Source organism: Drosophila arizonae, chromosome 4 (genome assembly GCF_054131065.1).
Source record: "Drosophila arizonae isolate 15081-1271.41 chromosome 4, UAZ_ARI_1.0, whole genome shotgun sequence".
NCBI lineage: Eukaryota > Metazoa > Arthropoda > Insecta > Diptera > Drosophilidae > Drosophila > Drosophila arizonae.
The window spans coordinates 8,404,279-8,416,234 of NC_142924.1; the positions used below are offsets into that span (position 1 = coordinate 8,404,279).

The 11,956-nt window shown below is 38.7% G+C and overlaps 5 protein-coding genes across 11 annotated transcripts in view; 2 read left to right on the forward strand and 3 right to left on the reverse strand.

Moving 5' to 3' along the window:
- Positions 1-151: 151 nt before the first annotated feature.
- On the reverse strand, positions 152-2,066 carry LOC149269071 (uncharacterized). The gene is made up of 3 exons (XM_089467215.1): positions 1,417-2,066; positions 1,082-1,348; positions 152-1,015 (listed from the first exon to the last, which is right to left on the reverse strand). Exons 1-3 carry the CDS (start codon positions 2,064-2,066, stop codon positions 190-192), a joined length of 1,743 nt encoding a protein of 580 aa, XP_089323341.1. The 3' UTR covers positions 152-189.
- A 365-nt stretch (positions 2,067-2,431) lies between these two features.
- rasp (protein-cysteine N-palmitoyltransferase Rasp) lies at positions 2,432-4,252 on the forward strand. Of its 4 annotated transcripts, XR_016269778.1 has the most exons (3): positions 2,432-3,873; positions 3,941-4,055; positions 4,112-4,252. XR_016269778.1 is itself a non-coding variant. In XM_089467217.1 (2 exons), the coding sequence occupies exons 1-2, from the start codon at positions 2,493-2,495 to the stop codon at positions 3,961-3,963; spliced, it is 1,404 nt and encodes a 467-aa protein (XP_089323343.1). In that variant the 5' UTR covers positions 2,432-2,492; the 3' UTR covers positions 3,964-4,080. The 4 variants fall into 4 exon arrangements, 2 of the variants coding, with proteins under 2 accessions (XP_089323343.1, XP_017863288.1); XR_016269777.1 differs by having other exon boundaries at positions 2,432-4,055; XM_089467217.1 differs by lacking the exon at positions 4,112-4,252 and having other exon boundaries at positions 3,941-4,080.
- Asciz (ASCIZ zinc finger protein) lies at positions 4,081-5,594 on the reverse strand. Its single transcript, XM_018007800.2, has one exon. The coding sequence runs from the start codon at positions 5,360-5,362 to the stop codon at positions 4,136-4,138; it is 1,227 nt and encodes a 408-aa protein (XP_017863289.1). The 5' UTR covers positions 5,363-5,594; the 3' UTR covers positions 4,081-4,135.
- LOC108613971 (LITAF domain-containing protein) lies at positions 4,214-9,031 on the forward strand. 3 transcript variants are annotated; one of them, XM_089467226.1, is made up of 3 exons: positions 4,214-4,354; positions 7,845-8,177; positions 8,247-9,031. In XM_089467226.1, exons 2-3 carry the CDS (start codon positions 7,891-7,893, stop codon positions 8,350-8,352), a joined length of 393 nt encoding a protein of 130 aa, XP_089323352.1. In that variant the 5' UTR covers positions 4,214-4,354; positions 7,845-7,890; the 3' UTR covers positions 8,353-9,031. The 3 variants fall into 3 exon arrangements, with proteins under 3 accessions (XP_089323352.1, XP_017863293.1, XP_089323351.1); XM_018007804.2 differs by lacking the exon at positions 4,214-4,354 and adding an exon at positions 5,652-5,756; XM_089467225.1 differs by lacking the exon at positions 4,214-4,354 and adding an exon at positions 5,750-5,890.
- A 393-nt stretch (positions 9,032-9,424) lies between these two features.
- The window catches only part of app (Palmitoyltransferase app), a 53,428-nt gene continuing 50,896 nt past the window's right edge, over positions 9,425-11,956 (reverse strand). The window contains exon 12 of one of the 2 annotated variants that reach the window (XM_089467212.1): positions 9,425-11,079. In XM_089467212.1, coding sequence (XP_089323338.1) covers positions 10,169-11,079 — 911 coding nt within the window. In that variant the 3' untranslated portion in view covers positions 9,425-10,168. The remainder of the gene's footprint in view (positions 11,080-11,956) is intronic. The other variant, XM_089467213.1, reaches the window with a different exon arrangement.

Consider the following 11,956-nt stretch of genomic DNA (forward strand, 5'->3'; position numbering starts at 1 on the left):
ATGACAATACCTTCGAATTTTGAAATATCCTTTTATGGGGGATATTCTGAAATTCCTAAACTATCGAAATGTGGAAAAACAAATTTCCCATTTTTTCAAAATTCCAAACTAGAATACGCCATTAACTTGGAATAAATAAATAATAATGCGATGATGGTTTTACAAAATAAAGTTTTGTAAATAATTTATTTATTCTGAATTGAGCTTAACAAGTAATAACGAGTTTAAGTTGTGCGAACTTATTGAGCTCTGTCGTTCGCTTAAAATATAATGCAAAGCTGAAAATGCTCTTTCAACGGACACTTGAGTAGCCGGTTTAGCCAATACGACATGTGCCAGCTCACTCAGCTGTGGTGACTTTAGTTTTACTTGGCTAAAGAATTCTAATATATCGGCATTTAATGGTAAACGACTATACATCTTGTCGAAATTATCCACTTCAAAATATATTTTTACCAGTTTGTCAGAAATTGGCTCTTCTCTTGATTCTGGAACAGTCTCCACGTCGTCCAAATGAGCTGAGAAAGGCGACTCTCTACTCTGTCCTACATGTTTCAGCTCAAACAGGCGAAAAGCAATTTTTTTCAAATTTTGCGTTGCCAAATATTTTTGGTAGTCTGTTAAACTCCGATTCACTCGTGGATCCATATAAATAGCAGATAATAATGCTTCGTTTTCAAGCAACTTACTTTCTCGAAGTTTAATCTGTGCCAATAATTTTTGTTTAAGAAAATTTTTGCTGTTCTGGCACTGCAGTTTCAGTTCCGTCCATATAATGAAAAATTCGCTGTACACTAAATGTTTCTCCTGAAGCTTTATAGTCGCATCATATGCGTCCTTGAACGCTTCGACATATGTCTCCACCCAGTCCCATTCTATGTCGGTATCGATGCTACACTTTGTGGCCAGGAACTCTTTTAGCTCAATTAGTTTTTTCAACATTAAGTACGTTGAATTCCAACTGGTGACTACATCGAGTGATGGTATATTTTTGTTGTGCTCAATTAATATACGTCTGCCAAGTTACATATTTCTTTTAAGCATGTATAAAAAAATATATTTTTATTTGGACTTTACTTACCTCATAGTTTCTGTACGCAATGTTTTGCATAATTTGCGACAGATACCAATTTGTTGGCTAATTTTGTTTAGCTTATTAACGTCATAGATGCACAGCTGAAGAGTGTGCGCTGCACACCGTACCATATGAATGTTTGCCAAACTCACTTCATCAAGCTTTCCCATCCAATTTTCCGCTTCGGTGTCATCTTCAGAAAAAGGCTCCTCCATGTCGTCATCTAATATTTCTACGGCTTTCACCATGTTTCTCCCATTATCAGAGGTAACGCTGTGTACATATATTCAATTTTCATTAATAACAAACATATTAAAAATAAAGTGAAATTAAATGTTCACCTGAATATTTGATCAACTGTTATGCCATATTCGTCAATGATTTCCAAAATTTTTTCTTTAATATAATCTCCAGTGTGTGTATAGGTAAGCTGGATCATGCCTAACGTCTTCACAACGATTTCTGTCTTACTCATATTACTCCTTATCATTTGCAGATTCACTCCAAGAATCGCTTTATCCATTCTAGTCGCCACGTCAATTTTGAGCGATAACAGCTTTCCCTGGACAAAAGCTCTTATGTCGTTTTTGATGGACTCTTCTCTTTTCGCTACGAGACTCATAATGTTCCTTGATGTTATAGGGCTCATTCCAAGGGCATTATAAATTGGATCAACAATTTCTTTAAATCCCTCGCTGTCCAAGAACGTAAATGGCTTTCCGTCAGTTGTTACAATTTTAATAATTGAATTTACAATACTCTCTTCACTCGTTTCATATGTAATTTTTTTCTTCTTTATTTCTTTACTTTTATTCTCCTCTTCGGTGTCAAACTCACTAATTATTTCACCATGTTTAACATGCAAATGGCGCTTCAAATTTGTTGAGTGATTGCCTGATAATTGCACTCCGCACACCTTACATACTGATTTACGTGTTACTGAATTAAAGTTGAAAAATTGATGCACTTTTTTATTTAGTACACGTCCCATTTTTCTCAATTGCGGCACAACTCACAGAATTGCACATATATACATGCGCAAAAGACTTTGCATCGTTGTTCAGCACCAAACGGTCTGCGAACGAGACGAGCAATAGAGAAGGAAAAAAACGGTCTTCGACTGAGAGCGAGCAAAATTCTTATACGAACAACTCAATCGGTTGCTATGGGACTTTTTGTTCAAAGTCTGAGTGAAAAAATCTTATATTGCGATCGCACGAAACGGTTAACAGTTATTTGCGAGCTCTGATTTACATTCTAGTTTAACCACTAACCAGAGAACACAGTTTATTCCACATGTCTAGTCTATGTGTTCTCTGGTTAGCGGTTTAACCTAATATATTACAATGCAGATAAAAAGCACGACACTCTCCCATCGCTATCGATATTAATACCAGTACTAGTTATCGATATCGAAATGACTGCCGGCTTATTAAACCGATTCGAAAAACTTGCCTACTTTTGTGTTTATATTGCTTATATTGTTATTGGACTATATAAAATCTATGCATTAAGAGATCGTATATTAAGCACGACTGACTTCCAATTCGCAGATGGCTGGAGTCTGCTCAAACGCTCTGACGTGGCCCTCAAGCGCGATGACAGCAATGACGAATTGGAGAACTTTGCTGATTTCATTGCTAAATTTTGGCCCTACTACTTGTTGCATGCGCTTGTGAGTGGCGTCACGCGCTGGAAGTGGAATTACCTGCGCCGATCCGGTCATGTTGCCATCTGCGCTTTGGCATTGGGTCTCAATTTGCATTGGACATCGATAGCTATGTTCGGGTCTCTGCTGATCAGCTATTATCTGATAGCACTGCACGCACGGTCAAAGCTTTGCACTTGGCTGCTCACCGCTGCCTGGATCGGAGCCCTTAACATTGCAAAAAACAGCCAATGGTGGCTGTCTCAAGTTGGATATGCAGAGTATGTCATGCTAATAGTAACCCTCTCCTGGAGTTTGTTACGTGGCTGCAGCTATTCCTTTACTGCGACTGGCTCGAAAAACCTATCTGAGTACCTGGCATACACCATGTACTTTCCCTGCCTCACCTACGGACCGTTCATTAGCTATGAGCGCTTCAAGCAACAACCCATGGGCGAGGCTGTGTCACCGAACTGGAGTTTCCTTGTTGCTCTGCTGCGCGTTGTCTTTTGGTGGCTAGTCTTGCAGTGGTCGCTCCACTATTTCTACATCAACTACATGACGCGAGACGTGCGAGCGGTGGTTATGATGGAGTCGGTGTTTTGGCAGCATGCTGCCGGCTACTTTATGGGCCAGTTCTTCTTCATATTCTACGTGATTACCTATGGTCTGGGCATCGCATTTGCCGAGTACGATGACATTGCGGCTCCAAGGCGACCACGCTGTATCGGACGCATTCATTTCTATTCGGACATGTGGAAGTACTTCGATGAGGGACTGTATGAGTTTCTCTTTAAGCACATATACGCTGAGCTGTGCAGCCGGAAGTCATCTCCAGCAGCCAAGCTTTGCGCCACTGCACTAACATTTTCATTTGTATTCATCTGGCACGGCTGCTACACCTATGTACTTATTTGGAGCATACTTAATTTTGTTTGCCTTGCTGCGGAAAAGCTCTACAAGACATTCGTGTCGAGGCCGGCGTATCAGAATTGGTCACTCAAACACTTCGGCACTGCTGGCGCCCAAAGATTACATGCCATCCTTGCCACCCAGCTTTTTATACCCGCTGCCTTCTCCAATGTCTATTTCATTGCTGGCCAGGAAGTGGGCGGATTTCTAATGCGCGGCGCCTACCTGAGTGGCATAGGTAACTATTTGGCACTGAGTTTTTGCAGCTACTGCTTCTTCCAATGCTCAGAGTTTCTGCTGACCAGGTCCCCCAAGGACAAGAAAATGAAAGCAACTTAGACTTCTGATAGATCACATACAGAAACTCTTTAAGACTGCGCTAAATGTCAACTATTCTATTGTAAATGCCTTAAATATCAAGTAAGCCAATAAAAGTCTGTGAACGTATATATTATAACCAAATATTTTATTAACAGTTAACAGCGTCTTCAGTGCCAGTCCTACCATCTGGTTTGCGTATAGGTCGATTGAAAATTCTCTAACAGCTCGTCCAGCATTTCGTCACAAGTTTGCGTGTGTTGCGTATTGTAGAGACCATCTGGCCAATGTGTTTGGGTTTGTATGTGCGATAGGCCAAGCTCTTCAAACAGCTCATCGCAAGTCTGGGTGTGCATGTGAGCTGAGTTCTGCGGCCCGAACATCGTCTCCTGCTCCTCCTGGTAAGCTGCATAATTATCATTAGGTTGTGTCTCCGTGTCCTGGTCTAGTTCTGTCATTGTCCCTTGGTGTTGTCTGTTGTCGAGCGTTTGGGTTTGAATATCACGAAGCAGTGGACCCAGCACCTCATTGTTCATATCGAGCTCATCAAGATCCACATCTTCCGTTTGTGTTTCCATATCGCGCAAAAGGCGATTGACTTCATCATATGTCAAACTTGGCATTGGCAATCCGTTCTCTGCATTTTCTCTTTCCTTAAGAGCTACATCTATAGCCGTTTGAATCGCCACGTCCATGTCAACGCTATCTTCGGTCTGCGTGGATGTTTGCAGAGCATAGGGAACCTCGACGTCTGGCAGGCAATAGAATGATGGTTGCATAGGTGAATCTACAGTGGGTATGTGCTCCATGTTTGACACATTATTTGGCGGATCATCTGAAGGCGCTTCCTCAGTGTTTGTCGATTGATCTACCATTTTAATTGTGCTCTTTGGCAAATTTTTGCAAGGCTTCAGTTTAGGAATTGCTACCTTAGACAATTCGGCTACATTCTTAGTTATATCGCTCTCACAAGTCACGCTGAGATGATTCTTACGTCGCATATGGGTCTGGAGGCTCGCCTTGCTGGTATAGGTGAGTCCACATATAGGACAAGGATAAGTGGAACAACATTGATGTTTTTCCAAATGCCGCTCCAGTAGAAATGCTTCATTGCAATTATTGCATTTGAAAGTCTTGGTCATATGCGTTTTTTGGTAATGTTGCCGTAGAAATCGGAGATTTGTAAAACCTCTTCCGCCTTTCCGTTCTTCATGATAAATACAATTCGCCACTGGACAATGATATGCCCGATTCGTCGCATCGTTTTTTATGAGTGCCAATTTGTGTCTTCGTCGAAGATGCAGGCTATAATGACTTTGATTACCAAATACTTGATCTGTGCAGTGCTCGCAGCGGTACTCGCGCACCGGTAGCAGCTCTGATATATCCGGTGTGTGCTTAGATGACATAGACCCCACGTAAACATTGACTCTAATCGTATTAAATTTTTGTCAATAACATAAACAAATGACCAGGGCTGTCGCAATCACAAAAATTTAAGAATAGGGATGGTAAATTTAGCTTCAACTAATGTTACCGAGCGCAATCACAAAATAAACGATATTTAAAATAGATTTTTAAATGTATTTATATACAAAATAACTATTATTTTTAAAGGACACTGCATATAGTGCATTTAAACAAAAACTAGGATATTAAAAACATACTCATATCGATGCTATTGCAATTGTTTAACGATAGTTCGATATATCGATCAGTTAGCATTTGGCTTGCATCACTAGTTAGCGTGTTGCCGTTTCGTGTTATTGTGCGAAAGTTTGTTCGGTTCGACGAATTTCTGAGGTAAAACTAAATAGAATTTGCGTTTACTGATTTGTTTATATATATTTATTATAAATGAGGGCAAGTAGGTTCGGTACGAAGGTCGCGAGTGCTCAATAGCTTCCCAACAATTGGTGTATTTGTGTTTATTTGAAGTGCGTATTATATATATACATATATTTTTTTTTCCTTCATTGAATTACGTGGAAATTATTTAAATCCGAAAATTGTGTGTTTGTTGTCTTTTTCGGGACAATTTTAATTAGGCAAATATGAGCAAAAGTTGCAGCTTTACCAATACATGTAATATATGTAAATGTTGTAGATATGTAAATGATTATTTGCTCAGGAAGCAAAAAAAATAGGTGAAATGTAATATAATTTACATTGATTTTAATTGAACATGTTAATTGTATAGACACAGACCACAATATTACATTATATAAAAAAAAAAAACAACATATTTCTAATGTAGTATACACCTGTTTATGTATGTATGAATGTATATACATACATATTGCTAAAAATATGTTTGCTGCACAGCAACAACAGTAGCATAAACACTTTTTCTACTACCACACACGCACATGCATATATATACATATACATGTATTTGTGTACTTTAGCTATATATTCTCCGATTATAGCACGACGACGTCACCTCGTAGGCAGAGCAACAACATCTGTTCAAATCAACTCCCAGAGTTTCAATTGTTTAAAAGATATACAGATATAAAAATATATATATATTTTAAATAGATCTGTGTACGCTATTATTTATACAACTGTATGGACTAAAATCTGAATAAAAAATGTTAGGAATGTTTTATATGATAATTAAAATTCTAAATTAATTCAAAGCTAAAACGAATAGTTAGTAATATTTAATAATATGGAACAACTGCACGCAAACGGTATTCAAATGCCAAGGGGATTAGCAAGGTACGCTGTGCCTGACGCAGTCAACTTTAAAGACTTGCAATAGTTGTCCGCCCAATGACGTCATATGATGAGAAAACAAGTGTTTGTTCAAACTTTTGTTGTGTCTGGCCTCAGTTGTAATTATGACTTAATTTCGAGGCAATAACAAAAGAATAAATAAATAGGAATCTAGCATAGCTTGACTGAAATTACATACCTACGTCTTTCGCTAATGGAATTAGCAAATTGAAGGCGTTGTCGCAGTTGCTGTGCTACGATATACCCTTTAGGCAGCCAATGGTTAAAGAGATACCGATAGACAGTTGATTGAATTTCCAATCTGTTTGTTCTTATAAGCTCGAAGTCGAATACTTCCGGTTGCGGTTGCTACTCGGCTTCTGCGCCCACTTGCTGGCAGTCACTGCTGTCTCTGTTTGGGTGGGGAAAGCCGCATTCCAACAGTCGAGTTAAGCTCTGTAATGTTGTTGTTGTTGTTGTTGCAACTCTTGTTAACTTCCCATTCGACCAAACACATGACATCGTTGCTTCATAGACGTAATTATCAGAATGATGTACTCAAATATATATACATATATGTATGTATGTGTATCCTCGTGTCTGTCGTTGCTTATCAGCGCAACAAGTTGGCAATTATTGACGAAGCGTCTAATTGATGTAGCCGCATGTCAGTGCAGCAAACAAATTAATGTCGGTATACCCATATATATATATATATATATATATATATGATTGCCCATTGTATGTCGTCAATGGAGATTTAAATTGCAATTGTCACATGAATTGCTGAAGGCTCCATGAGAAGCTCTCAATTAAAACATATCTTTTTATACATGACATGACTTTTTATTCTGTGAGCATCTAAATGATTATATAAAGAATCTCTATATTGTCCAGGGTATATATGTAGTTCCTCTCTAGTCTCTGAGAAAACCATACCCATGCCAATTAATCGCCTGGCCTTGCTCTCTGTTGATATTTCGTTCACTTATTTCGAAATGCGGGCACATAAATTACGTGGACCATGCTCTCTCGATCTCTGGGGCTCTGTACGTGACTCATCAGCATCGGTGTATGCTATTTTTAGCTTTTTTGTCAGTTTAGGGCTATCCTATGTTGCTAATTTTCTATTGTGCATTGTTAATTGTTTATTTGGTATATTTCTTGCAGCTTTTTCAATCACGTGCATTTATAGGAATATTTTGGTAACAACAAGATGAGCAAGTCTACGGGCAATGCGCCGCCGTTCACATACGTTCCACCGCCATCGGCGCCCCCATCCTATCTGGAGGCCGTTGGCGGAGTGAAGCCAGTAGGTCCATACACGCCAGTTTTAGCGCCTGCTACCGCCGGGGGTACAAATATACTGACGACAGTTGTGCCCATTGGACGGACTTCCACACACATGATATGCCCCTCATGCCATGCGGAGATTGAGTCGACAACACGCACAGAGCCGGGCATGATTGCCTATTTGTCTGGTTTTGTAATTGCATTGCTTGGGTAAGAGCGCCAGAGCAATTCTCTCATATTCCCCAGATTTAACTGATGGTAAACCTTTTTTAATTGCAGTTGCTGGCTGGGCTGCTGCTTGATACCTTGTTGCATTGATGACTGCATGGACGTTCACCACACGTGCCCCAACTGCAAGGCATATTTGGGACGTTATCGGCGATAAATTTCTGCAACTTCTACTGCTGCTTTGCACACAAACACACTCCCACAAACTCACAGACAGCTATACATATGGAACGAGGAGAGAGATGGAGAGTTAAATTGAAGCGATGTTCTGCCTTTTTCATTAAATTGTTATAATAACACCTGGATTCCATGGCCAAAGGGAATGCAAGCGCTTATCTCTAATCTAATGCTAATCCTTGCTAAATTGCTCATGCTCTATGCACTTAATTGGTAGTTCGAAATTACATTTAGTTTGCCAAAAATATTTTTATAAAAATATTTTAGTTATTTAAATTTTAAATATTCGGAAAACATGTAACTCTCTTTGGAAGCTTTCGAATAGTGTATTTTAATATTTATGTAAATATTACACCCAATTGTCCAAACACTTGGTTATGCGATACCATTTGTCCTGTAATAACATCCTAATGTCATGTTCTATTTGTTTTGAGAAGTGACGTAATGATTAAATGAATTTTAAATGGATTGATTTTCTAATGCTGCAAACACACAAAATAATTTAAATCACAAAAAGACAGCATCTACAAATATTTTTGTAATTTACCTGCGAAATTGTCTTCAAATGCGATATACTTAAGGCATATTTGTTTATAAACTGATCAATAACATCCATGTCAAACTTCTTTATAATAAAATCTAAAAATTAAACAAATAAATACAGTTCTTGTTTTTGGTTTGGCTATAACTTCCCTTGGATTCGGTATGTGAATTTTGATAGACTTAAGCTGCCCAATAAAAACTTCAGATATTTTCATGTTTACTATTTATAAATTGTTTTCTTTGTATACTTGTAGTTCATTAGTTTCGCATAACATACTCTTTTGCTTTTGTTTTTTAATTGTTTTTTTCTTTTAACATGTCAAACTCTTTACCTCGATTTATAAGTTTAGATAACATTGTACACCACGCACATACTCTTAACTTGATTTACATAGTAAGTATAATATATGATGTAAATAAACACTTATTCGTCACACTTTTCTTTGTCTCGCATGCATTTAACAAATCTTGTGGTGTACTCTCTTTTTAGTTTATTATTTATTTTATACATATATATATATATATATCTATGTATATGTGTTTTAACATGATTTACATACAAATATATTGCATGGAATATTCCGTTTTAAATTTGTTTTGTTGCTATTACAGAAAAATCGTAATAAACTTTGAAGAACGGAAAACACGCTCGTCGTTTGCCCTTTGTAAAAACTTAAATATACAAAAATTATATACTCTACTAACTAACCATATATACAACATATATTCATATATATCTATATATGCCTTAATATATGTATATACTTTTGCCTTACATGAATGCCTGTGTATGTGTGTATGTGTATAAACAGTTTCATTTCATAATATAGTGTGGATTTATTCGTTCATTTGTAATGCATTTGAATTGTTAACATTGTTCACCACGTTTTGTTTTTGTTTTTGTTTTTCCTTTTGCTTTTCTTTTAATTTGTATATGTATCTGTATCTGTATTGTTTGCTTTAATTGCTATCTTCTTTAGCTTGTATATATATTTTATTTATATTTATGAATGCGTAACGCCTTAAGGTAATATTTTAGTTGCTTCTTGATAGGTTGATATCTTAAGTGTCCGCTCATTGATTGAACTAAAACTAAATGTTTAAAAAAAGCAAACGTTACCAGATCAAGTATTAGGCTTTATAATACTCTCTCTCCTGCTGCTGGATCGCTTAATTAAAATAAACTGAAGCACATTGGATAAAACTTGGCTATTTACAGGGTATACGCGAGTAATGACAGTAAATACTGTAATTTAGACTATGGGCGCCCCATTGGAATTTGAAGTTGATTTGGCCGTCTTCACCAAGCACGACTGCGAGTTGTTGCCCATGCTGGACCCGTCCAGGCTGTCCAGATCGAGTGCCGTATCAATCATGGTCGTGTCGTGCAGCATGCGCAGCCGATCAGCCGACTTGACCTGCTCGGCGCCATCGCCTCCAGCCTTGCGGTGGCCATGCCCATGCCCATGGCTGTGCACGCCACCGCCGCTGCCGCCGCCCACAAACGAGGCACTCACTGGATCGTCCAGGTCGAGATCGTCGCTGAGCAGCGTCGATGACAGCACCGTGGACGCCTGTATCCGCTCGTTGTGCTGGCGCTGTTGCTGAGCCTGCTCGTCAATGATGTTCGAATAAACGTGCAGGGCGGCATCTGTGGACGGTGACACGGCCACTTGGGGCACATTACTGTACATGTTCTCCGTCTGTGAGACGGACTTGGCCAGGGCATGCTGTTCGCCGTTGATGGCAGCTGCCAGGAGAGCAGCGCCCGAAGAGGGCTTATGGTTTTCGCCCAGTCCCGGTGAGCTGACCAGCCCTGCATCAAAGTCCACGTCAAACAGATTGCTGTAGCTGCCGCTGCGGTTGCGGTTGCGCATCTCACGCGCCTTACTGGAAGCCGCAATGGCGGCCACCGCGGCGACTACCTCTGTGCCGCCTACAACAACAACATCCGCATTGTCCAGCTCATCCTCACTGCCGGCCGCGGCCAATTGATTCTCATAGGCCAAATCTTCGACTGCCGAGGCGCCGTTGGACAGCTGTCGCTGCTTGTGGTGCCGGAATTGACGCGTCTGTGTGGCCGTCGGCTGTGTGTACGCTGGCATGTCCATCTGGGCCAAAGGGATCTCGTTGTCAACGAGCTGGGCTAGACTATTGGAATTACCTGCGAACGAGATGTTCAACGATTAGTCCCAAATTATACCTGGATTGCGTTTTATGTATCTATATATATATATATGCATATATAAATACATATACATATATATATACACATATGAAAATGCATACATAATTAATGTGAAACATTTAAAATGTTAAAACTCTCATTACAACAAATTTGACAACTAATTAAAAATTCGTATTTTAATTTTCAAAATAGTTTTTTTCGCTAGTGTTCACTGCTCGTGTGGTTGGTGGTTTTACTCTTATTTTTTGTTGTTGTTGGTGGTTTCGCTGCTGGTTTAACAAACTATTCAAATATGCAAACAATTGAAAAATGCTGAAAAAGGCGGCAAATTAAAATTTAAATAGATAGTAAAATGTAGCCAATGCACAAAACAACTCAAACAAATAAAGTTATACATGGGATTCGAGCCGATGAGCCTGTCGATGCGGCATCCTTTGCTGGCCAGTTTGGTGGGCGTAAACATAATTAAAAATATATAATTCAATTTGATAATCGCTTAAATCAATAAATGGCCAATGGCAATGAATAATAAATAGATTCATGAGCTATGATTTGTGTCATTTTATATAAGTAGAGAGAGAACGCCTAATGAATGTGTTCAATGCGGTGCCAATTGAAACAATTCAAAGCATGCTCCAACAATTTTACGTATTTTTAATGAAATATTCAAATATGCCAATGCTTAAATTATAACACAAATTTAATTGCTAAAGAATGTACAACGATAAAACGTCGGGTATCGAGGTCTGTTTAGAGTGTGATATGGAAATATATATGTTATGGGGTTTGTATATTTCTGTATTTATTTAAGCAAATCATAAGCAATTCGTGTGAATTGTGTTCACATTATTTT